This window comes from Rattus norvegicus, chromosome 8 (assembly GCF_036323735.1).
Source record: "Rattus norvegicus strain BN/NHsdMcwi chromosome 8, GRCr8, whole genome shotgun sequence".
Classification (NCBI taxonomy): Eukaryota; Metazoa; Chordata; class Mammalia; order Rodentia; family Muridae; genus Rattus; species Rattus norvegicus.
The window spans coordinates 83,892,552-83,918,824 of record NC_086026.1 but is presented as its reverse complement, the minus strand read 5'-3'; the positions used below and the strand labels follow the sequence as shown (position 1 = coordinate 83,918,824).

General features: G+C 41.4%; 1 protein-coding gene and 1 pseudogene across 3 annotated transcripts in view; both read right to left on the bottom strand.

Annotated features, from left to right (window-relative positions):
- Positions 1 to 655: 655 nt before the first annotated feature.
- Npm1-ps4 (nucleophosmin 1, pseudogene 4) lies at positions 656 to 1,538 on the bottom strand (annotated as a pseudogene).
- A 15,158-nt stretch (positions 1,539 to 16,696) lies between these two features.
- The window catches only part of Wdr72 (WD repeat domain 72), a 183,232-nt gene continuing 173,655 nt past the window's right edge, over positions 16,697 to 26,273 (bottom strand). The window contains exons 19-20 of one of the 3 annotated variants that reach the window (XM_039081139.2): positions 25,872 to 25,976; positions 16,697 to 20,193 (exon numbers count right to left, since the gene is read on the bottom strand). In XM_039081139.2, the coding sequence (XP_038937067.1) occupies positions 20,138 to 20,193; positions 25,872 to 25,976 (161 nt within the window). In that variant the 3' untranslated portion in view covers positions 16,697 to 20,137. The remainder of the gene's footprint in view (positions 20,194 to 25,871; positions 25,977 to 26,273) is intronic. The other 2 variants (NM_001135719.1, XM_063265177.1) reach the window with 2 other exon arrangements.

Genomic DNA, 26,273 nt, shown 5'->3' with positions numbered 1-26,273 from the left:
GAGCTTAAGGAAAGGGCAAGTCAGTTTTCTTTAACAGTATGACCCCAACCAAAACAGATTTCTACGCCAGGCACAGTGGCACACTCCTTTAATCCCAGCACTGGAGAGGCTGAGGTGGTTGGATTTCTGTGAGTTCGAGGGCATTCTGGTCTACAAGGAGAGTTCAAAGACAGCCAGGAGAAATCCCATTTCAAACAAACAAACAAACAAACAAACAAACAAACAAACAAACCAACCAAAAAACAAAAATCAAGTGATAAGATAAAGTTGGGTGGGTGTGGAGTAAGAGTGGATCTGGGAGAAGGGGGTCAGGGATGTGTATGATCAAAATACAGTGTATGAAATCTCAAAGAATTAATAAAATATGTTTTTATTATTAAAATACTGAGTTTATTTCACATGTATATTTTTGTCTCCCTACCATTTCCGTATCTGACCACCGCTATTACTATGTCCTTTCATAATATTCCATACATACTTAAAACCAAGGAAAGGGTGGAGTTCCATCCTTGAAAACTAAACAGGCATTTTAGACAACACAATCTTGGCAATTGAACCTGGACAACATTTATCAAACTCAGTAGGCAAAGTTCTCACTTTGCACTGTAAAAAGGACAGCCATATATCAATTATTAGAGGAATGAAGTAAGACAGAATATTTCAAACTGTTTACACCATTTTCTTAAAGACACTTCCTCCGTTGCCACAGATCTTGAATAGCCTCCCGGTCAGTCATCTGGAAACAATTCTTCACATAATTAATGAAGTTGGCTTCCACTTTGGGAAGAGAACCTTTTCAATACTTGCTTGCATTTTTGCCTTAATGTCTTCTACAGAACTAGGTCCTTTGGTGTTTTGGGATTTTTTTCCTGCTCTCTGAAGGACTCTTGACCCTTTGATCTTGGTGTTAATGGCTTTATGTCATTTCTATTTTTGTTTGTTTTTTGTGCATTTTTTGGCTGTGGTATTCAGACAAAATCTGTGGTACAGATTTCTCCACTGGAACCTTTTCTTCAGTTTCCTCTTCATCAGAATCATCCTCCTCATCCTCATCCTCATTATCATCTTCTTCATCAGGTTTTACCTTTTTTCTGTGGAACCTTGTTACCACCTCCGGGAGCAGATCTCTCCAGACATGCCTAACAGTTTTACAGCTTCCTCATCCTCATCTTCTTACTCTGCATCTTCCTCTACAGCTACTAGGTGCTGTCCACTAATGCGCACAGGCCCTGAGCCACACTTCAACCTTTAGGCCATAGGTGGTGTAGTTTTGAAGCCCCTCAAGAGAAACTGTTGGTCGTGCAGACATTCTCACAGTAGCCGGTGGTACTTTCATTGGACTGCCTTCATAGTTCGCTGCTTCTGCCTCTACGACGTGTAACTTGTCTTTTGCCCCCACTCCTACACTGACCGTTCTTCATGATGACTGGTACTCATTTCATCATTATCCACTTTAAAGGGATAGTCTTTGTCGGCCTTTAGTTCACAACCGAAAAGGTAGTTCTGAGGTGCATATCCATGTCCATCGAGTCTTCCATGAGGGGGAGGAGTTCACTTCAGTGTGAGAGAAGCCAGACAGAAAACAAGTGCCTGCTGTTCCACAGAAGAGACATGCAGGATGGAAACACTCCAAGGACTAATAAAAATATCTTTAAAAATGCAAAGGAGGGAGAAAATAGTAAGAAATGCTGAGACAAGATCAGAGTGCTGTGAGACAGAGGTAGAAGCTTTGACTTCCTACCAGGGGAGGATTTTACTGACTTTGCGGGTAAAACCGTTTTCGGAGTATGATACTGACGACAAGCATGCTTCCTATGCAAGTGGGCTCCATGCATAGATCTTCTGGGCTTAACCACTCTACCTTTCTCTTAGAATGTTTGGTCTCTGAGTCATAGAAGCCTGCTTTCCTGTCTCCAGTTCTTTCTTTGCCAAGGCTGCCATCAAAGTGTTTTCAGAATAATTTGTGCCAAGACAGAAACTCCGCCTTCCCTCTGTTTTAGAATTCTGGCCTCTCCTGACCTGCCTTTGACCCTGGAAGAGACACAGCTGAGCACCTTTGCAATTAGGCCCAGCCTTATGCCGAAGAGGCCAACGCAGCCAGTCTCATCTGCCTGCTGTACTTCTGTGTGAGCCTACAGCTCATGTGTCACAGCAGGTGACCTGGCGCTGACACCTAGCAAATCCTGACTGCCATCAATCTGTCTTTGGAATCTTCTAGCCAACCATCATAGGATATCACACTGGGGCTGACATGTTTGGGGCCAAGTCCCAGGCAGGAGATGTGTGTCACCTCGGGATGACAGTGTGATCAAAATGCATGATGGAAAAGGCCTAACCATCCCTCCATCACTCAGGAGCATGGAGGCAAAAGCTGTCAGGGTACCCGTGTCAGGTGTGGGAGAGGCAATTCCTGACAGGTGATTAATGGCAAGAGCCAGTAATCAGGCAGGTTCTGCCAAGAGAAGCGGGCAGGTGTGGATGCATTTTCTGTGGCAGGGTATACCTTCCCCCACTCTTGATCTCTGGTTTTGACAATTATTAGAGAAAGCCTTCAGAGATGATCATCTTTCCTCCTGATTCCAAGTATTTGTTATGCATCAATCTGGAGACTGCTTAGTAATCTAACTCTGAAATACTCTCCAAAGCCCATGTCTTTAAGGCAGCTTTTGCATGATTTTGGAAAAGGCTGTAGAAGCATTAAAAGGTAAAGGCTGGTAGAAAGTTTTAGGTCATTTGGTACATGACTTCAAAAGGAGATTTTAGGATACTGGCCTTATTTCATTTCTCTGTGCTTCCCGATGTGAGGCAAACAGTTTCCTCTGCTGTGCATACATACACCATGAACTTACAGGGGTCTGAAAGCAATGGCCCCTGCTTAAGAAACTATCAACCCCACAGGCCAATGTGAACCTTTCTAGTTTTTAAGTGAGCTCGTGTATTTCGTCACAGTAATAGAAAGGTGTTAAATAAATATAATATGATATTTAATATGTAAATGAATTATATGCAACCCACACACAGACATGAGGTGCAAGATATTTCTAGCGAAGCTTCACTACACCCTCACTTGGGAAATAAATGAAATATTCTATAGGTAGCTAGCCCCAGATTTCTGCTGGGGAAGCGCTCTCTCCTTACATGCTGGTAGGAGGCCTCCCAGCAGCCTCTCTTTGAACCCTAGCAACAGCCTCCCTTGGTGTGAGCTGTGAGCTAGGGAGACAGATGGAGCCTACCATGGAGAAGCAAATCATCCATCCCTGCTGCTGTCATTCCCTGTTCTTGTTCTAGCTCTGCATTGCCCCTCATGAGCCCTGTCCCTCTCTGTCTTCCCTCTAGAGGAACCGTTACCTCACTTGCCTAGTTTGTACCTTAAACTATATGGAAATAATGTGTTGTTGTTGTTTTCTCTTCTTTCCAGATTCCAGTTTTTCAATTCATTAACTGGTTAAAGTGTTTGGAGTAAGCTGTGATCAGATATAGAGTCTCTGGCCAGTTAGCATCTGGGACAGCTAATCTTGGTTGTCAATCTCACTGGAACTTGAATCAACCAAAATGCAATACACCAGGCCCTCCGGTGAGGGACTTTCTTGGTCTTGTTATCTGAAGTGGAAAGACACTCTAAATGTGGGCAGCACCTTCCGGTGACAACTCAGGTAGAAGGATAAGGGAAAAGGAAGTAACCTTTGCCTGCTTGCTTACACTCTTGCTGTCACTGACATCCATTCTGCGGCTTCAGCAGCCCATCTCTGGTGTCCAAACTAGATCCTTAAGGATTTCAATGTAGACTGAAGGCCAGAAGATCCACAGGAATTCTTCCAGGCCTTAAGCTCCAGGCTGGTATTACTAAGACACTCTGCCTTACAGACTGAGAAAATATTCTCAATATTCAAATATGAGACTGCCAGGGTTGAAATACCTAGTCAAGCTAATAAATCGTATCTATATGAAAGCAGTCCATCATCTATCAGACTGTTCCTCTAGAAAACCTTAACTAACATAACATCTCTAAATACAGGAGTTTGGAGATACAGATCAAATGTTAGCTTTTTTTTTTTTTTTGACCCTTTCAATTCCCCATTTAAAAATTTCCTTCCTCTGTAGATACAAAGGAGCTTCTTTAAACCACTGGCTTCCCTGTAATTTGCAGTTTGGTGTGTATCTCTCCACAACACTCTATCCTGCTGTGCTGTGCCCATACTGTATGCTCCCTAAGCACTGAGAACATTATTCGCTCATAGCAAAGACTCGACCATGCTATATTTGAGTACTCTTAGGGAAGATGAAAATCAAAAGGACTTCTAGTTCAGTGTAGGAAGTCTGATGCCAGCTGTTGCAGAGGCCCTGTGAATGAGTGCAAAAAGCCTCAGGCTTGGAATATTCCAGAAGGTTGTCTTGTTCTGGGTGGGATGCAATTCCCTTATCTGTATGGGCTGTAACTGCAGGAATCCCTGCATTAACTTAGTGACCTCAGGTCATATCCCTATGATCTTGGAACCCACATTCTTTTTCACAGACAGGCTTTCTTCCTCTGTGGCTGTCTTTGCTGCAGTAACATAAAACAGAGTCCACAGGTGCTCTCTCCTCTGCCACTCACCGCTTTCCAACTGGCAATCCATTGCCTCCCTCTGGCTCCTGGATGCTTCCCTGGGGCTTCCTGCCCTCCCAAGACCAGTCATCTCAGTATCGTTCTACAACCTTCTGCCCTTGGAGACTGGCTGCACTGTTATGTCTTCCTTTTTCTCACTCTCTATATCATAAAAGAGTTACTTACTTGAATGGGAAGTCTATTCCCTAAGAGACAGACTAGAAATTCTTTTTACCGTACTTCACTGTTTCTCATTTTCCCTTCAGTGAGGCAGCAGGGTGCTGAGGTCCAGGTTTACACACATAGCTCTGCAAACATTTCTATGGCCTTGGGAGCCTCTGTTCTGAGAGCCTTTATTCTCCCCGTGCTCTCCCTTTAGTGGCAGAGAAAGTAGAGCTAGTAACTTGCGGTTGCCAACAGCAGTGCCCTGATTTCTATGATGCCTTCATAATAATGGGCTTTAGTTTCTGATTACCAAGACCACCAGATAGGTTTCTCTGTTGCCATCTTCCAGATTTCAAATCTACTTAGAGATTCTTTTAAAAGATGCAGTTTCATTTGTTCTCTCAACCAACCTACCAGGATTTAAATCAGTTTATCAGATTCAGGACACGACGTGTCTCATGTGGGAGTATGTAAACTCTTGTGAGTGCAGGTTTCTGCAGAGTCCAAAAGAAGGTGTCATTAGATCCCCGGAGCTGGAGTTATAGGTGGCTGTGAACTGCTCGACATGGATTCTGGGAACTAAATTCAAGTCCTCTTGAAGAGCAGCCATCGCTCGTAACCACTGAGCCATCTCTCCAGTTTCAATATTAGTTTTGAAACTAATCTAATTGAAAGAATACGATATAAAATATTTCAAATATTTCAACACTTAAGTTTTGTATGATTTAAATGACATGAGTTTAATATGAAAATGTTTCCGAATAGCTGGTAAAGGGGAGAGTTACTTCTAAAAATCATCTAATTCCAAAGCTCATGTTTCCAGAGTTCTGCTGTGTTCCCTCATCCGGTCTTATACCACACACCTGCATCTGTCTGCATGAACTTCCTGCTTAAAAGATAAAGCTGTATCTTGTCATTGTAGCATTTCACTGCTGAGACAGAACACAGTTCTTTTGTCCATAGCAGACATTAAAAATAAAATGCTTGCTGAACAGAGGTTTTTCTAATCTGATCTGAGAATGAAGCATTCCTGGTGGACACTTAACATGCTTGGTAATTATGATCAACTAGATGTCTGTGCTGTTATCCAGAAAGGCTGGGTCCTCACCCTAAATTGACTTTCTACATCTCTCTGATCTAGAAATGACACAGTAGGTTGTTTGTGTCAGTGTTTGCATTCTTTACCATTTGTTGACTCTTGTACCAGCTTTCTGAATCTTTTTATTTCCTCTGTCATTTCCTTCCTCAGCTGGTCCTCCCAAACAGTCTTGCCCAGACTGATGCTGGACTATCTCACAGTATGCAGAAGCTGCCCTATTACCATGCTGCTCAACACACCACGTCTTTAGTGAGAGAAACTGCAGGAAGTTATTTTTTCCTTTCAGTAGACAGGGTTAATTGGAGGCATCAAATATCCGACACACCCAAAGATTATTAAATCAAATCCTTGACTCCTAATCTATACCGTTACCATGATGAAAGTGAACCTCTCTCTTAAGTAATAGCACAACTCCACTCTCAACCCCTGCCCATCCAACAAGATCAGCAGCCACGGGGTGCTTTCTGTACACATGCTCAGTGCAAGGGAAAGGAAAGTGTGTGCTTTTTTATCCCCCATGCAATTCTGAGTATACTAGTGGTCACTTTCAGAGGTGTGTTGTGATATCCCAGTAATTCTTAGCACCTTCATGTTTGAAGATGACTATCTCTTCATTAAAGATGAAATTAGGAATGCTTGGGACTAGGGGACAGATCAGTTGACTGCCACAGAAGCATGAGAACCCATGTTCAATCCCCAGTACCCCTGATATTGCAGTTCATGCCTGAGATCCATCACTGGGCAAACACACATGGGAAGGTCTCCAAGGCTTGCTGACTACATCTCTGAGGTTTGATGACCAGCCAGGACAGCTGAGTAAGTGAACTCCAGGTTTAGAAAGAGAGATAGTAGGAGGGAAGCAACTGGGGAAGACACTCAATATTAACCTCTGGCCTACACATATCCACTCTACATGTGCACACAACACAAACATTTGAGCTGAGAATAAATACACACACTCATATGTGTGCACAGTACATACATATGTGAGAGTAAACATATATATATATATTCACATGTGCCCAAAGTACATACATATCTGAGAGTAAACATATATATATTCACATGTACACACAGTACATACATATGTGAGATTAAACATATATATTCACATGTGCACACAACACAAACATATGTGAGAATAAACACACAGATGCTAACATGTACATACAACACTAACATTTGTGAAAGCACATGTGCACACACACACACACACACACACACACACCTGCCTCAAATCTACAGTGAGACAATATCGGAACTAGATATTGGCAGTGATTCTTGTTTATATTGTCACTTTAAAATTAATTCTGAAATATCCTTCTCCAAATTATGAAACAGCAGAATAAATCTGACTTGGACAAAGGTCCTCCAGCTTCACAAAATCTGCTCCACAATTAAGTAGGCATGAACCAAATGGAGAGTTTACCTTTGGGTTTCAGATTGAGAGTAGAACATGCTCAGTTACCTACAGGGTTCCCAGGGCAGTGTACCAGGAACTGTGTGACCTTGTCGTGCAGAGCAGGGCCACCACTGCACTCTCCAAGACTTCAACATTTGATAGATAAAGTGACCCCAGGATCCTGTATGGATATCTGCAAAGAGAAGGCGCTGTATACATGTCAGGTGTTACTATACTGCTTTTGTAAAAAATGTTCCTACTTATTGGTATGGATTCTCTGTTGAGTAGTTCAGAAATGATAGTACTTCCTGGTAATAGCAGTCAGAATAGCAGGATAAATGCCCCCCCCCTTTTCTATACTCTACTCAATATTTTACTGTTTCCCTATTACCCAAGATGGCCCAGAACAGGAGAAGAAAATATTTCTTTTTTGTTTCTCAGTTTTGTGATTGAGGTCGGCATCCAGGAAGGAGTTTACATGACTGTGTCATAAAAAAGAAATCAGAATTTTCTTTTAAGTGTCCAGATGTATTTGCTTTGTGGATTCATTCTAGCATGTGTTCTGATGGTACACCCACTGTGTTTGGAGGTGTGCAGTTTGTTGGAAGGAAACTCAGTGAACAGAAGGTTGTCAGTCTAATGTTGTAATCTCCTTTTGGGACAATTGGAGATTCTTGAATGATTTTCCTTAGCCAGTTGTTCCACCCCTGAATAAACAGACACCTTATACACTTATGTTTTCAGAATGAACCATGTCTCTGTTAGTCTTCATTTGTATCAGCTACTTCATGCTAAGCAATTGCCTCTCTTGCTCTGAACGCTGTCTTGTGTGCACTAAAGTCCACACAGATACCCAAGCCCTGGCATGTAGGTATTACCCAGTGAAAAGAGTAGAAACTTTGACTCAGTTGAGGCTAACATTTTACTACCTGGAAAAAAATGAGTTAGGCAATCAACACTAGAAATTATATTCATTTATAAAGAAAATTGGTCTGACATTTTGGCACACCCAAAATATATGATGAGATTTTATTATCTCTCCTAGTTTAAAAGCCTAAAACTAAGAACATTGCTTTCTTAAATCTATTATAGGCCTACAATCCATTACTTAAATACAACAGGATATATTCAATTATGTCTATAATTTCTACATTAAATTCTTACTGTGCCTTTATTCTAGAAAGAAATAAAATCTCCACTACTTTATTACTGGACAATAGTAGGAAGTAAGGGTACTTTATGGAGGGTTTCATAGGCTCTGCTAGAAAGGTAGTGAATGCATCCAAAGGAGAGATACACTAGATTTGCATCTCAGAGAGTGAGTCTTAGTAGCAGCACGCAGGATGAGATGGCAGCAGGAGAACCATCGTGAGGTTCCTGTAACAACACAGCTGGGCTGAACTGAGGCAGCTGCCGTGGGGACACAGCAAAGACATAGTTATGAACTACTTAGAGAATCCAATAGAAGATAATTGGAGAGAGAGTTCATGCTGGGAGGGGAAAGAAGAGAAAGATATTCTTTAATAAAAAATGATCTCACTGTGAGCCCAGGGGTCCAAGAGATGATGGGCCTTGCAGATGAATATGTGAGTTTGGAGTACGTGAAGCTATGTCTGAGGGACATGTGCTCTGATGGATCGGGCTATAGAAATTAGAGAAAGGAAGAGATGTGGGCAAAATAGAAAATTACTTTCTCATTTTTTCAGAAAATTTATATTCTCCCTGGAGGGTGGGGCTAAGCAATGTCTACCCTCAGTCTATGGTTCCAATGACAACCCAAAGTTCGATTTCCCCAAAAGTAGACCCAATAAGTTTATTGAGTGAGAAGAAATAGATGATGTGAACAACCCCAACCAGGCACACTGTAAGGTCTTCACCCCACATAGATAATGGCTTTCCTATAGTCATATAGGTGGAATGCCCCTTCTGCTAATCTTCCACGACCTATGAACTCAAGCCCCTCCCTGAGGCCATGTCCAATTATGGCAGATAGTTTAGGAGAGGTGGCTAAATACTCAGTCGAGAGTCCTATGACTCTCCATGCCCTCCTTCTGTGAGGGGACATCAACAGTACACAAGTCCTTCTGTAATGATCTTTTACAAGCAGGCAGAGCTGAACTCATGAAGATAGCAACAATTTAGCTGAGGCGATAGTGAGATAGCAGAGGATGGTTTTGGGTTGAACCTAGGTGACAGCGTATACCCCAAAGTGAGTGAAACCCAGTGAAGCACATTATAAATGTTTGCCTGGAGATTTCAGTTAGGTTTTCACCTTCAATGTGTGTTTTCAAACCAGGTGCCATTTGGCTCCCTAAGGGACATTTGACACTGTCTTGGGACATTTTTGATTGCTGTAACTGAGGGAGAACCTGAGGCTTCTGGTAGTTGAGGCCAGAGGTGCTGTTAAATGTCCTTCAATGTACAGAGAAACAACTACCTGACTGAGGATGTTAATGGTGCTGAGGGTGAGCGATTCTTGCCTTCAACAATTGAGCTGGCAATTTTGTTGAAAGTGCTGAAATCATCCTTAAATTGCTTTTCTCATCAAGAAATACCACCGAAGGATCACAGAAGGACCTTGATGTAATACAGGGGAGGACCTTGGTATGCTGGCTGGGAAGTTCATTCTAGTTAGTTTTTCTCACTCAAAAGGCCACTTATCTGGTCAAAAGCCCTTATGCACACAGAAACACATTGAGGGCTCCGAGAACATGCTGCTCAATGACCCAGTGAACCCAATGTGGAGGATAGCCATAGGTGGAAAGACATGTTCAATTATACAGGAATAGATTGGAACACAAAGGCCACAGGGAACAGCTAAAACCAGAGGCTTGGACTTGACAAAACTTGGGTATTGCAATGCTAAATATGAACAGAGAAACATTGACCACCGTCAACCCAACACCAATCTAGTCTCACTAGTCAGTGAGACTTTGTCTATATTCGTTTGGCCTATCATATGTCAGTGGTGATTAGCATACTTATTTTAATTAGAATGTGGAGACCTACCCACTGTGGGTGGTACCATTCTCTATGCAGGGAATTCTGAATTGTATGAAGCTAGCATGTATTCATTCATTGTTTCTGTGCTTTTGACTGTAGATGTGACTAGCTGTGCTGAGTTCCTATTTTGCCTCCCCCAATTCTGACTGACTCAAACTTGGAATTATGAGCTAAAATAACTCAAAATCACAGCAATAGGAAACTAAACAGAATTAGTGGAGTAGTTGGCACCTGGTAGGCATCCACTGTGTCTGCCATCTGCCTGTGCCTTGGTGATCTACCTAGGAGGCAGTGTAGAACAGAAAAAGCCTAAACCTGCTGTTTTCAAAGTGTCTCTCCCTAGGGCCTTTCAGGTAAATGACACAAAGATATAGATTATATGATGCTGGAAGAATGCAGGTACCTATTCTTGCATTTTAGATCAAATCAATAACTTGCTGGTAATTATTGTTAAAAAGTGGTAACACTCTGGCTGCTGATTCTCCCAGCCACGCTGCCTAGCAGACACCCAGATTCTGCTTTTTTTCAGTTGCACTGCTCTCACTCCTGATAGAACCTGATGGAAAAACACTAAAAATCCAGGTCATTGCAAGAGATCTAGAATAATCCCAAAGGCCTGTATGCAGAGTCTGTGGACTTATCCACCACACTGGCAGGTTGAAAACACCTTTACCCTGCTGCTGGATGTGTTTCCTTTGTTAAATCACTTACCTTTTCTGAGTTTCTGTATCCTTGTTTATACATTGAGAAGACACTACCTCATAAAAGTCTATGAGGACTGAGCAAACCATATGCAAAGTCATAGACAAATCATATCCAGTAAGTATTGATGGGATGGTAGCTTTTAAATTTTTACTAATTTAGCATACAAAATGCATATGTTATTTAAATAAAACCAAAAGATAACCTGCAAGGTGGAAGAGATGCTAGCTTTATGTGCACGGTTTTGTGTTGGTGCTGGTTAGTTGTTGCCAACTTGACACAAACTTCGGGGAAGAAGGAATCTAAACTTGAGGGATTGCCTCCATCAGATTGTGCTGTGAGTAAGACCTTTGGGGCATTTTCCCGACTGATGATTGATGCTGGGGAGTCTATATCATGTAGGGGGTCCCTTTGCTGGGTCTTGGTGGTATAAGACAGCAACTTGAACAAGCTGCGAAGAGCAAGCCAGCAAGCTGTATTTCTCCCATTGCTTTACATTAATTCCTGCCTCCAAGTTCCTGCCTTGAGCTACTGCCCTGGCTTCCTCCCACTTCCAGTTCCTTTTGGGAATTGTGTTTATCACAGCAGAAAGAGAACAAACTAGAATAGTGTATTCTGGGAACGTTTTCATAACTTTTGGGGAAGTAGAGAGGTACGTGGCTTCTGAGCGCTATAGATAACAATGTAGGCATACAGTATTTGACAGTCATCCTTAGCTGCCTGCTGCTCAAAATGTTTCCAGTTCCCAGTCACCGGTAACTCACATCACTCATGAGACAGCAAAAAGAAGTCATTGGGAAGCAAAGGAAATTATTAAGATCCAGTCAGATGTACAGGGAAATCTCTGGTATGGAAGTTGGTTTGGGGAGCACAGCATAGACTGGACAGACAGGCAGATCAGCACAACCTCATGGTTGGCTTTGCTGAGAGCTCAGGGATTGCAGTGACTGGGGAATTTCTTCATCTATGATCTTGACCCAGCAAAGAAATATACAATCAGAACCATAAACCCAGCTAGATTCCAAGTCACTGTTTGCATAAGTAATTTGAAACCCCAATAGTTTTTAGATGAAATTCTCTACAGTGTGATTTTTATCCACTTTTAGATCATCCTGTCTTCATTTCTAATGATCTTGTAACCAATTGCTGTTTTGTTTTTGTCTCCATTTTTCTAAATAGAAGGAATATACAGAAATGGCTTGGCTAGGATAATGAGAACCCCCCCCTTCCCCATTCTCTATTCTCTTCATGAAATTCCCTCATTGCTGTTTAAAGTTCTCACCTTGTTCTTCAGTTGAGTAGCCTTCCTTGGGGAATATTATAATTGGGATTCTTGGTTTTTGGAGAAAGAATATTGTTTCAGTTATTCATGTTTGTGTTTTTGCGATGAGATCTGGAGCTATAATTCTGTGATGTTCTTGTGAGGCTTTCTCGTCTTACTTTTGTTAGGTAAGAAATTTAGGTCTTTATTTGCTGCTACCCTAACCTGTGAGATTATGTGTCAGCTGACTGGTATGTGATGTTTAGTATTGGGGACATCTGGGTTTTGAAGTTCAGACTCTACTGGTACCAGATTGGTACAATAACGTACTTAATGTTCTGGTTGGAACTCTGAGCTCAAGCTCCAGGTAGTCCTGAATCTGTGTGAGGAGGGATGGATGGCAGGTGACCCGACAGGGAAGGGCACTGACTCTGGTGTCACTTAAGTAGGGTAACTTTTGTTAGTAATAGTCACTTTGTAATTATTACTATATGGTCCAGAACTGAGCCACACCCTGATTGTGTTTGTTCTCTAGGTTTTCATTTTCTCCAACAGAAATGGTCTTTAACCAGAAATGGTCTATTTTCCCCCCACTTAAATAGAGGGAGGAAAAGAGAATAGAAGAAGCCTGGCTGTGATGAAATATCTCACCACTCATTACTGAGGGGCCCCAAGGACAGGCTTCCATTCCAGATGTGTTCTGTTGGTGGGTGATGTCTTTGAAGGAAATCAGGACTCTATGTCAGTGCTAACTTAAACTGGGTTTCCAGCTGAGTAGCTCCAGTTTAGCTTATCAGGAAGTGGTTTTCAATACAAGTCCCCTGTGTGAGAAGGCAGAAGTCAGCATATCCTTTCACCATGCCTTACCCAATGTCTTTCAGCAGCACTCTGACTTTCTATGTTTTCAATGCCTCTTTAGAGGTACATATGTTTTTACTTTGTTTTCCATGACACTTACAGAAAGGCACTCAGACGTGCATTTTAGCATCAGGATGTAGCATTGACAGAAGATAAGAGGGAAGTTACTTGCTCCAAACAACCTTAGATGAACTACAATCCACGCTACTCAGATGTAAGCGTTTCTGGAAGATTATCTTTTATGATACAGAACATTAACTATTTGATTTTTTTGTTTTGTTTTGTTTTTGTATCCATCATACTGTGGAAATCCTTGGCCTTTAAATCAGTTGCTGAAACTTGGCCACACTGCCTTTGACCTTTGACCAGTTAGCATAAAACATTTTTAAAATGACAGTTTATGCCAAATACTCCAATCTGCGTAACAAACCCACCCAAGAACTAGAGTGCCATTCTGGCTGTCTATAATGATGATAATAACCAGGCATTTGGTATGCATACTGATTTAAATAATTGTAATATTTTATTCATTAATAATAGTATATGCAAATGGTGCACATAATTGTAAGTTTTAGGCCACATGTGCATGTGAACATAATAAGGTTCAGGACACTGTGGGAGACTGTATAATCACTATTTTCTAGTAAGAAAGTAAAGAGGAGGCTGAGACGATGGCCCAGGGCTAAAGTATTTGCTATATAAGCATGAAAATCTAAGGTCGAGTCACAAGAATCTATAAAAAGCTAGACATGGTGGCACATGTCTGTAATGGAAATGCTCCTCTCCTATGGAGGATGGAAAATGGAGAATCTTTTCAAACGTGGGGGCCAGCCAGACTTGCACATGCAGTGGTTAGCAAGAGACCTTGTCTCTAAGGAGGACTGACACCTCTGACCTCACACAGGTACCACAGTATGCCAATAGTTACACACACACACACACACACACACACACACACACACACACACACACACACAGGCCTTTAAGAAAAGAGAAGAAAAGGAAGGTCAAGTAGCCAAGGTTCTCTACATTTATCCCACATTCTATGCTTGCGATAAACATACTATATTTCAGAATATTTCTATCAAACTACATAGATTGAGAGAAGAGATCAAGGACATGAGCCAGTGGTTCTTAACCTGTGGGTTGTGACCTCCTTAGGGGGGTTTCCTAAGACTGTCGAAAAACATGGATATTTGTATTTTGATTCATAACATTAGAAAAAATGCTGTTATGAAGTAACCACAAAGGTAACTTCATGGTTATGGGTCACACCACAACATGAGGAACTGCTTTAAAAGTTTGCTGCCCTGGGCAGGTTGAGAACCACTGGGCAAAGGAACAACAGAAAGGAGAAAGGAAACCCAGAGGAGATGCACAGTTTCCTTGGCTTTTTGCTCTCTTACCTTCCTTGCCTTGGGAGTCAGTGCCCATGTGCTCACCTGCCTGCAACCGTGGGCATTTTCTTGATATTTTGTCCATACTGAGTCTATGCAATGGGAATGTTCTGAAGCTGCCTTCACAAAACTGTTTCCTATAACATGCATGAGTTGTACCAAAGTATGAGGAACAGAAGAACAGCCTTTTCTCCAGTTTTGTAGTATAAGGAAATGCAAACTTTATTTACACAACAGTGTGCACACCGGCCCCAAATCCTTATGCACATTTGAGTAAACAGCTTCCTCAGGGATGTGGCCCACAACCACACAGCAAGGCCATACCCTCTCCTTGCCTATGTGACTGCTGCTGCAGGGTCTCTGGCCTCACTTTCTGGTGTCTTGGGCTTCTGGGTGTGGAGGTGGCCTTCATTTGACAGATGTGTGCAGTCACTTATCATTAGGAAGATCAGGGGAAATTAATTTGTCCATCTACATTTACTCAAGACAGTTCTCCAGTTCTTCGCCCCCCTTCCCCAGATGTGTATGTACATAGATGGCCTTGCTCTGTTTCCCCAGAAGCAGATAGCCGGGGATGAAAGCAGTTTCCTTCCGTTTGCTTCAGAGAAAGGCTCCAGCCAGGAAAAAGGGAAAGGAATCAGACTCTAGTAAACATAGAAGCAGAAACAAATTCTGTCAGCCTGAACAGGAGGAGAATATGACTTCCGTATTGAAAGAAGTGACAGATGTCTTCAAGTTGTGGGAACGGGTTTAAGCATAACCTTAAAATAGTGCTTTAGAGATAGGGGAGGACGGAGAGGAATTTGTCTTTGTGCTTTAAGCCCTTTCTCTTCTACAAGGATTTTTTTTTCCAGTTACAATATGTTTTGGACCAGAGCCAGGGAATGAGACCGATATTTTCTAACCTTGGGTGTTGCTGCCCCCTACATGGCTAGAAGACTACGACCAATCAACTCTACTCAGAGGGGACCTATGAGAGCTGGTGCTGTGTGGGGAACATACCCTGGAGACCTCCACATTTATCTCTCCACTTCCCAATCCCAAACAAAGGAGTATCTATTTCTACCCCTTTATCTTGAATTCTCAAATAAGAAGATGAATTCTTTACTTAGACCAGGGAGGAGGGAACTCACTGATTATTTGAATTAGGGGCTGATCTCGGGGAATTGCCCTTTTCATAAAAACAGCCCCACAGGGCAACTTTATACCCAGGGTTCCTCCTCTGGTAGAAAACAATGATCTTGACCTGAGTTCTCTTTGTCCTGGACCCCCATAGTCCAAATTTAGAACACAGAACAGAAGCTGAAACAACACAGGAGAGAGCAAAAATAGCAGAGTTCTGATCCTACATGGAAGAGACTCATTTGGATCGGCAATGCAGTTGACCCTACAGCATTAACAGGGAATACTTAAAAAAATGTACGGGAAGCTCGTGGTATGTCAAAACATAGCAGAAATTCTCTCTCTCTCTCTCTCTCTCTCTCTCTCTCTCTCTCTCTCTCTCTCTCAGATTCATGAAAACACCTTCTCCCAGAATATGCAGTGTCAGGATCTAAGAGGCGCTTGATGACTTTGCAGATAATTGCAATTAAAATGCTTGCTAAGTGAGTAAATGATGGGTCTAGGAGCCATGTGCCAACTAATTATTGCTTTTACATAACGTTATGAATATTGGCATGTTGCTGGCATTTGCACTTTGCAGGTTTAGACTGGCTGTGTACTAAATACGAACTGTTTGTCGTTGCCGTTCAAGACCTTGTGTCCTTGAATAAAAATCCCTACCACCTTTCTAAGGATCAGGCTACTGAAGACAAAAAGGATCTTTCCTATGGATGACAGAAAATGTGCTGCAGCAATAAAGTAAAGGTATTCAGAGAAACTGTCAAAAGGGAGAACCCGAGACACCAAGAATCTTCTCTTTTATCACACACACACGCACGTATGCATGCATGCACGCACACCCCAATGTAAACAATTTCAGGTAGTCTATGAATACCAGTTTCACATAGTACTCATATGCCTCCTTCCTTCCTTCCTTCCTTCCTTCCTTCCTTCCTTCCTTCCTTCCTGTCTTTCATTTGTGCATCATAATTTTCATGGTAGAAATGATGCAACCATCACAGTCCACTTATATCCCTATCAATTGGGGTGGGGTGGGCTGGGCTGGCAAGCAACAGTGTATTTATTAAAAACTAAATGAGCAGGTCCATAGAAAAGGAATGGCTTAAAAAATTTAATTAATCATACAAATATTTTTAGTGCGATATTTACCAGATCCAAAGAACTGAAAACAAAAGGAATCTGATATCTTAAATTTCAAGATGAGGTCTGAGGAAGTTAGAACCAGTGTAAAAAGGGTAAGAGAGCTTCTGGGCAGGGCAGGCTCAACCTGGTCCTTGCTCTAGTCAGGAGGTGACATAACACCTGCCACCTTCCATCCAAGGGATGGAAGCCAGAAGGGAGTCTCCAGCAGCAAGGCTCCCTTTGGACACTGGTCATTTTATTTATGTTTTTACTCCCCATGCTGTCTGCAAGCTCCTTGTTGACCAAAGTGACCCAGGCAAGAGCCACTGCAATGTGGCAGGGATGGCATTTAACTGTGTGGAGGACAACATTTAAGACATTTTTAACGAGTCGAAATTTGACTACTGCTAACTTAGGAAATCCTTAATGAATGCTAAGCACTGTACAGATGCTTGCATAGGGGGAGACTATGTGGTTAACAGCAACTTTGAGCACATTGAATACACACTAGAATCCATTTTGTAGAGGACAAAAGAGTCTGGCAATGCCTTGAAATAACTGATCAAGTAAACTGTATGAAATTAAATTTAAAAATTACAAGACACCATTCTGTGAAATGAAGATTGAGATCAATTAGAATTAAACTATTCTGACACCCCAGTTTAAATACACAGCATATACATTAATTTTCTGAAAAACTAGATTATCATGATCAAGGAAAAATGCTATAGTTTCTAAGAACTTCGATTTGAATAATACTAAAGGGATTTTAAAATTGCAGGAAATTGGACACACAAAGGAGATAAACATGACCCCAGATGCCAGCCCCTGAGGAAATATCCTGCCTACTATTCTTGTCATTTCCTGATCTCTCATGTTCCAGAAATTAGCTTAGTTTCTAAAGCATTGGGGGAACACTTGGGGCTGTATGTTTATTATACTGCATGTTTGATTTTTAGTGGGTGTTTTCCAGGGTTTGCATTGCCATCCACAAGCCAATATATGAGCTTTGGATGAGCACTGCCAGGAAGCCTGACAACGGGCCAAGGCAATGAGGTTCTGAGAGCCCACACTGCCAGGACACACTGGGTCAGCCTCTTTTTCGGCACCAAGCACTTTCTAGACTCCATCTTCTGTATCACTGGCAAAGCACCACGCTGGGAACAACTTCACAATGTGTAGGGAGGGTCCTGGCACGCATGTCTGGAGATGTGGCATTTGCCTGAATGAGATTTCTGTACATAGGTGTACACAGGCATAAATAGTACCAGATGATTGCTGAGAAGAGAGGCAAGATTATTTTTAATCTAACAATTCATTACAATAACAGGAAGACCCCAAGTACAAACAATTGAATGTACTCCAGTGTTCACTAAGGGACAGACCTAAGACAGACTCTCAGCTTTTCACCACAGGGGAGGTGTGGTGCTAAGTGGACCAGCATAACTAGTCAAGTGGCAACTTGCTATTTTCCTAGAATAGAAATCACTGAAAATGTGGCCATAAGACAGTGCTCTTAGAGGGAGCATTTTCAAACAGACCCAGGGATGGATTTGCATCTCGAGTAGCACTAGCATGAGATGGAGCACATCCAGTTCTAACTCTCTCTTTTTTAGGATTTAAAAGGGTCATTCTGTTGTTGTGTTGTTGTTCTTAAGTAGTGTTGGCTTTTAGAAAATGATAAACAGTTATGATGAAGCCATTTAATATGAATTTGTAGTACCTCAGACTTATGGTGATCTAGAATCATAAAACTCTGGATAGTTAAGTAAAGGTTCCACCATATCTGATTTCCCAGCACTACTGACACCATGAAATATTTGTCAAGGATTTATTAATGGTTTCTTTAGATCTGAAATTATGCTAATACAGCAGCGATTCAGATATGTTGTTATTGTTTTGTGTAAGGGGAATAATGGGTCATATCAATGAAATTAATAAAACTCACTTTTAATAAACAGACCAGACTTAGAATATGTACTTGGGTTTAACTATTAAAATTTTCCATTAGAAGACATACACTTATTTAATATTTCGCCACACAAAATGCTTGTGATGGCCTTGAAAACCACAATCTATCCCACTGCCTGACTTGTTTCTAACTTGCTTCAGATAACTTATAGCCATATCCAAACAGGTAACGTGTTCAGAAGATAATGGTTTCCATGGTTATTACTGTTAACAACATATTACAGTTTAAGTACAAATCAAAATTGACTTCATGCAAAGACCTGCTATTTTAGGAAACATGAAGGATTATTTTCATCTACTTTGAAGGCATTACAGGTTTTGATATTCATATTAGATGTATTCTTCCAACTCAATAATTAATTTTAAGTCCCAAAGGTTACAGGGCAAGTCAGTTCGAAGATGTATTTCTCCTTTTGAATCTCTCCTTCCCCCTGATTGCTGAATCCTAACACAGGATCTGAGGCTGATGCTCAGAAAAGCAGAATTAAAATCGTATGAAATTATATGAACAACACACACACATACATATGTGTATATACCTGTATGCACATATACATACGTGTACATATCATATATCTTTAATTCCATCGTTCTATGGATCAGGGCATATTTCTATTCATTTAAATATACTTTAATAATCTTTGATAGTTTTCTATAAATTAAGCACTCAATAAAAATCACAGCACATTATCCAAATTGCTTTAACAGGTGAGTGCTTTTCATCCTGTCTGTGGATGCTGCTTTGCATATTTTAGTTTTAGAATTCCTGCTAGCCCAGCTTCTCTCTGGGAAAAGAACTGCGGATGTTTATACTAACAAAAGAGTGAGCCCTGCTGTGTTGTAAGTGGGATCCCCTCCCCCCAGGTCAGGTCTATGAGGCTAATAAGATTTAATTAAAGACATTCGCCATTGTGTCATTAGAGTTCCATGCTGATTGGACCTCACGAGGCTAGATCCTGGGTGTCAAAGATTGACTAAAGGACATTTCATGTTTAAGGATGAGATCTGCAGGGCCTGGTCTGAGTCGAAGCACCCACTAGAACAATATGTCCTAACTCAACATGGCAAAATCGGTAACACTTTGGGTTAAATACCTTGAAGCAACCGTGAATTGAGAGTCTTGTGAATTCCTTTGGCTCTTGCAATTCAGAAGCTGAGAAGATGAAGATCTGAAATGGTGTTAAATCTATGCCTGTGGGCTGGCGTTCTTTGTTGCAAATATTGACAGAAAATAAGGAGGAGGAAGGAGACTCGCTTAGACAATCATTGCTTTGAATTAGGATTTGGATATCCTCAATCAGTGGTAACATTTTTAATAGACTTTGGCTGAGATATTAGCGAATCTGCTACAGACCAATGACAACGTTGCTTTTATTTGATGGTAAAGAGATAGTGTGCTTGTGCATCTCTGTTAATTCAGATTGAATTCCTTTTTCGGGACTCCATCCATCTAGCACATCCTGCAGGAGCACACCTTCGCTATCCATGGACGATGTCTTGGCTGACCTAGAAAGAAAGCAGGTATCTGGGTTACTCGGTGCAATATAGAAACAAGAAGAAAAGAAAGATAGAGGAGAGGGAGGGAAGGGGCAAAAGGAGGAAAGGGAATAATGCTTGTGATTTTTGCAATTCACTCACCCTCAGGTAAAATGCATCCTATAATAACCAATATCCCTGTCTTATTAAACAGGTATATACATTTTAATCCTATACATTATTACTAATCGCTTTTAATTGTCCCAACCACAAAATCTTCCAAAATGATGAATTTGGTTTTTACTAGGCAAATTCTCCCACATTTTAGGCAGCCTAACTGTTCTTAGAGCAATCTACAACCACAGTGCCAGGCTTTATAAATATTTGCTGAAGTATGGATTGAATCGCAGAATCAAAACATGTGTGTCTCAAGCATTTCGGCAGTTATCTGTGTAGGCTAACAAAATGAGGGTATAATATGAATTGATTTGACTATTCAAAAAGTGGAGCTGTGTGCTTTTTTTTAACTCTTTTTTTTGTATTATTAATACAACCCTAAAGTAGTAGCTCTCATTCCTTCTGGCAAAATTTAAAAAGTAGGCTCTTCATTTTAATGAATATTGTACTGCATATTGTGTGTGTGTGTGTGTGTGTGTGTGTGTGTGTGTGTGTGTGTGTGTGTGTTTTCCTGTGAGTCAGCCTACAGTGTTATGTTGCTTTAAAATTTATTCTGCTCATGTTTACATTTTTCTCTTTGGGTAAATTAATTAAAACATTGGTATTGCTAAACCAAACCAGCAGGAACTTATTACTTTATTACTGACAGTGTTCTTCCCTTTCCCTAGAACAGGTTTCAGCCCCAGCCGAAAGTGTGTGTTAGGCGGCCATGATCGATGCTCAGCTCTCACTGTCCACACTTTCTGCCTCATGCATCATCATCAGGCCCCTCCAACACTACGGTCCCGAAGCTGTCCTACTTTTTGATTCCTGGTTTTTGCTGGTGATTCATGAGGCAGAATAGTAAAAGGGGAAAAAAAATCTCACCTTGGCTTTTCACAATGTATCATCCTCTGTGAGAATTCTAGTTTTGTTCATCAGATTCATGCAAATGTAATATTGATTGACAGTGATGTATATAGATCCACATGCACAACGTGCTACATAGAAAGCACTAAAATGTTCTATTAATGGCAGAACACACACTGATTATAAACTACTTTGAAACCGAAGTGAAAACTTAATGAAGGCATTTTATTTTTTTGCACTTCCAAACTCTTTCTTGTCCACCATTTTCGACTGACACTACCTGTATGTAGATGTGTGTGTGTGTGTGTGTGTGTGTGTGTGTGTGTGTGTGTGGCCAGAGATTAATACTGACTATTTTACTTTATCATTCTCTAAGCTACTTTTTAAGACAGGGCCTCTCACTGAACCTGGAGCTCTCTGGTTCAGTTAGACTAGCAGGGCGGCATGTTCTAGGGATTCCCCTGTCTCTACCTCCCCAGAAATATATCTGTTTTGGTTTTTTTTGTTTTGTTTTGTTTTGTTTGTTGCTGTTGTTTTCACATAGATGCTAAAGATCAAACTCAAGTTCTTGTGCTTGCATGGAAAGCACTTACTCACTGAGCCATCTACCCAGTCCCTGAAGTTATTTTTCAATGTGATGTTCCTAGAACATTAAGAGGTTAGATTGTTAATTTTCTAAGCCAAGGTCTCTCATTAATATTGGCACAAAGGCTGTAAATATTGCCCCGTAATTTTTATCATCATGAGTATGAAATGAGAAGAAAGGTGCCCTCTCTAAAACAGTCTGGAGCACTGAGGTTTATCCAGATGTTAACTAGATGAGCTTGAAACCATTTCTGGGAAAGCTTTCAAGTTGAGAAGCAGCCAGGCCTTAAACAGCCAGGGAAAGAAAGTCTAATGGTCCTAGAATTCCAGAAAGGGAGCTGCAAGTTTGTGCTGCTGCCTCTGAGCTTCTATTACTAGACATCAATGTTATCCCCATAGGTTTCAGGAACATATAAATGCCAGGGAAGAAGTAGGTAGACTTCCTAGGGTCGGAGACACAAGCTCAAATGTGGAATTCACCTGTGAGCCAAAACTCACGGCTGATGAATTATTTCAAAGAAAAGACATGTCCGAGGGTTACTTTCCCCATCAGACCAGACCTCTAGGTTCACCAGCAAGGTTGAAATAGCACGAATGCTCTGGTAGACAGGTGCTTCGCCAACCTTAATGGACTCCAGGCATTCACCTGGGTATAAGGCTTGAACCAATAAAGATCAGAATGGCAAGCTGGGCAAGGTACAGCCCTCAAGAGAACAGGTGAGCACGCTCTACAAGGCCTCTGAGCTGTGACCCATATGCAGAGTGGCCCATTTATAAATACTGCTCTCTGGCCAGCTCGGGGTTAGAGAGTAACGTCAGATCAAAAATAAACCTATTGTCTTCAAACTCCACTTGGGAAGTCATTTGTGTCATTTTATGTAAAATGTTAAGAATTCTTACTAAGAGCATTTTAAAAATTAGCAGCACTTAAGAGAGCAACTTTAGGTCTATTCCAAAAATATATTTCAGGTTCTCCATGCCACCTTGTCCTTCCGACTCTCTGCCTATGACTGAGGGTGAAGTCGGTGTTATGCAGCTGTAAAACCTAGAATAAAGTTTTAGTTTGAAAAGATTTAAAAAATAAAGACAGTGTTTGGCTGAACAATGGAGGAAGTGATAACTCTTGGTATGGAGAAATCATTTCTGTTTTTCTTTTCTAAATACTCCTTAAACATTTAGTCTATTCATTTAAAATGAGGTAATAAATATATTAGTCAGTTAGCATTACATTAAGCTACGTAAGGTCAATATCCATTACAGCTAGAAGGCTGAGCGGGCTCAGCTTCGTAACCGGGTGATTTTGCACATCCATGAAGATGTTCAAGGGGATTTCAGATGGAGGGATGATGTTCCACAGGAACCAGGAAGAATGATGGCTGCAGACTTCAGCTCACTCCTCCCCACACCACATCGTTGTGAGCTTAGCTACTGACACTCTTCCCTTATTCAGTGTTGCAAATATCACTTCAGAGCTCCTAATTTTGGTTTCTTCTGTAGTAAAGATGGTCAATCTCTACGCCACCTCCACACAGTACACGGAGGTGTGCACGCCACCAGGAAGTTGTTCATCGCCTTAGCGCCCCTACACTTGGTGAGACTTTAGGCTCTGAAGTTTATTTGGGGGCACTGGAGACTGGATTGTTGTAATTTCAGAGCTCCAAACGGTCCCTCCATGCCACTAAACTCCTATAAGAAACATGAAACTTCCTCTCTTTCTCCTGGTTCGTTTCTGAGACGTTTTGTCTATCAGATGCTTCTGCTCTGAGGAAATCTAATGCCTCATCAAAATCTTTCTCCGCAAACAAGCACCTCTGTCAGAAGTGTCTTAATTTCTTATCCTAGAATGTTATCCACATGAAGAGTAATAAATAATTCATGTCACTACCTCTTTGTTGTGTGTCCCTGAACTGCACAGAGCTAGGAGGCTGACAGCTGGGTCAGGACCAGGCACCTAGGATCTGACATGACACGTAACTAACAAGTTCCTTTCAGTTTGTCCCAAAAGAAGACAACGGTCCAAAGTGCCGAGAGAAACCCCGAACCGAAACGAAAGCACTTCTTTCTTTGCCCCTGAGTGTTTGCTGTGAGCTGCTTTCCGCCCCCACAAGCCCTGGTCATTTTACAGGACTGCCCAGCCCCCTTTCTTCCTCACACTCGCTTGGCCATTTACGCCCGGCTACGGATCAATATGAGCAATTCTTGGAGAAATACGATGTCTCCATGACAACCAAGCCACAAATTCTCAGTGGAAGGCAGTGAGACCAGTAGCCAACCCTCCAGAGGTTTCTAGGCCTATAAGGGTAAGATGTCTTAAAATGCAAGGATGGACAGAGGAAAAAGCCGGAGCAATTCATTCTTTATTACCAGTTTAATGATACCCGATGTATGGACCGGTACTCATTTTCTCAGACTTTTCCCCAGCTCCTGTATTTCCTAAATTACTCTTGCTTTTTCCTTTTCTTTTCTTTCCTTTTTTTTGACATGTTCTTTTGTTCATAACTGTCAGATGGTAAAAGCCATATCTGAATTTTACTCTCAGTCCACTTGTATTAAGGCACGGCAGAGCTATTTCGACATCTGAAGTGGCATCACGTTGATGCATCAATGTTAAAAACAGTGAGTGCTTAAGTAAACACTGGACTCTGAAGATTTGACTTCCTGACAAAATGTTTGATGGGAAACACTCATCAAGAACTTTAAAAACCTAAGTCAAAATTAGACAGTTTCAGTCCTGACTAGAAGTAATCTAAGAATAATTTTTAGTATAGACGGCATTGCCATCACCCCTCCTTTTTAAGGTGAAACGAATTGACATTTTCCTCGGAGTGTTATGTCAGGGAGCGGGGCTAATTTGTTCTTTAACAATTTCTGTCATAAAAAGATGCTGTCTCTCTGTGCCTGAAGATGCCGAAGGATGCTTTGTAAAGCATTGCTGGGGTCGGGCATGCAGCCGCAGCTCATCTTTTGAGGGATTCTAGTGCAGTGGGGGGGGGGGGCAGTGCACACTTGCCGTCACCACTGGGCCTATTGGGGTTCCAAGATGACTTAGGGGACCTGACATAGATTGCAGGCTGCACCTTTCACTGAAAATTAAATCTTAGTATCTCTCCTCCGGGAAGGATCAGGGGACTGTTTGCAGCTGCCCCCCTGTCAGGGAAGGCGACACAATTTGGAAATCTCTTAACTAAGCTGACAGCCTACAGAGAGGATGAATCAAAAATATGATACAAAGATCAGCACACAAAGATGTCACAGGGTGGAGGGGACACTGTAGCTATGCAAAACAGGAAAGAAATGTCCAGCCAGGAGAGAGATAGCTGACTCTTTCCGTCATGCTAATAGGGTAGATACTAGCGTCTCATAGTTTTTGTGATCCAACGATGTCATTCAGCTTTTAGTAACAACTTCTTTCTATTTTCTTTGTAATTAACTAATTTCATTAAAATTGGGCATGCTTTAAATCAAGACGGAGTGAAAAAAAATCCCTGTTAAGTTGTTCTATTTTTTTTTTTTTTGGTACATTTTCCTATCATTTCTTTGCACAAAGAGACACAAGCAACTTTGGCACCGAGTAAATCTACCTTCCTGATGAAGGGTTCTGATCATCCTCCCTTTGTTTGACTATATCCCACCCCTGTTTTGCTAAAGCCCTTTCTCCCAGTCAGAGTTCTGTTTGAACAGGGAAAGGTAAAGAGATTCTAGTGGCCTGCGATTTGTTCCTCTCTGCTCCTCATCGCTCTGCATTTCTGCCTTTTCTCTTGTTAGATCTCATTATGTGAAATATTTGAAATGTCAACATTTCTCTACTTTTCCAGCTTCTGTGTGGATTAAGCAGTTTAGCTTAGAATTGATAATGAACTAATGGTGTCAGCTTCCCTTCTCCGTCATAAGGTCTTTGTACTTCGTCCAACTGAATTCTTGATGAAAGAGGAAAAGATAACAGCCCCACACTGTGACCTCCTGGGGGGGTGTTAATTTGAGAGAGCAGCTGCTAAGAGCCAGCAGCCATCCAGTGTCCTCCCCCACACACTCCCAAGGACCCCAAAGCTGTGTCAAATTTATCATTTTATACTTGACTATGTTTAAATGGTTTCCACCTGCACTCTCCGACTCTTCCAAGACACATCTGTCAAGAATGTCCTCTGTATCTTGGAAGTTTGCCGAGTTCAAGTCATTGCCTTGCTTGACCGAACTGACTGAAGCTGTTAAAAAGAGAGAAAGGAGAGAGAGAGAGAGAGAGAGAAAGACAGCCATGAAAAAGCAGCAGTGAACATCATTAGACCATTTCAGACTCACAGATAGTGCGGGCCACACTATGGAAACACAAATAATAAACTGAAATAAAGTGTATCCTCTAAGTATTTATTGGCAGACGCGTAATTAGTTGAAAAATCCATAGACGTGACTTTATCTCAGAAGAAAAATAAGCTTCTGGCTTTGGCTTAAAAGCTACATAGCTACAAAGTGACAAAGTGATGCTTTCGAAATAGGAATCGTAT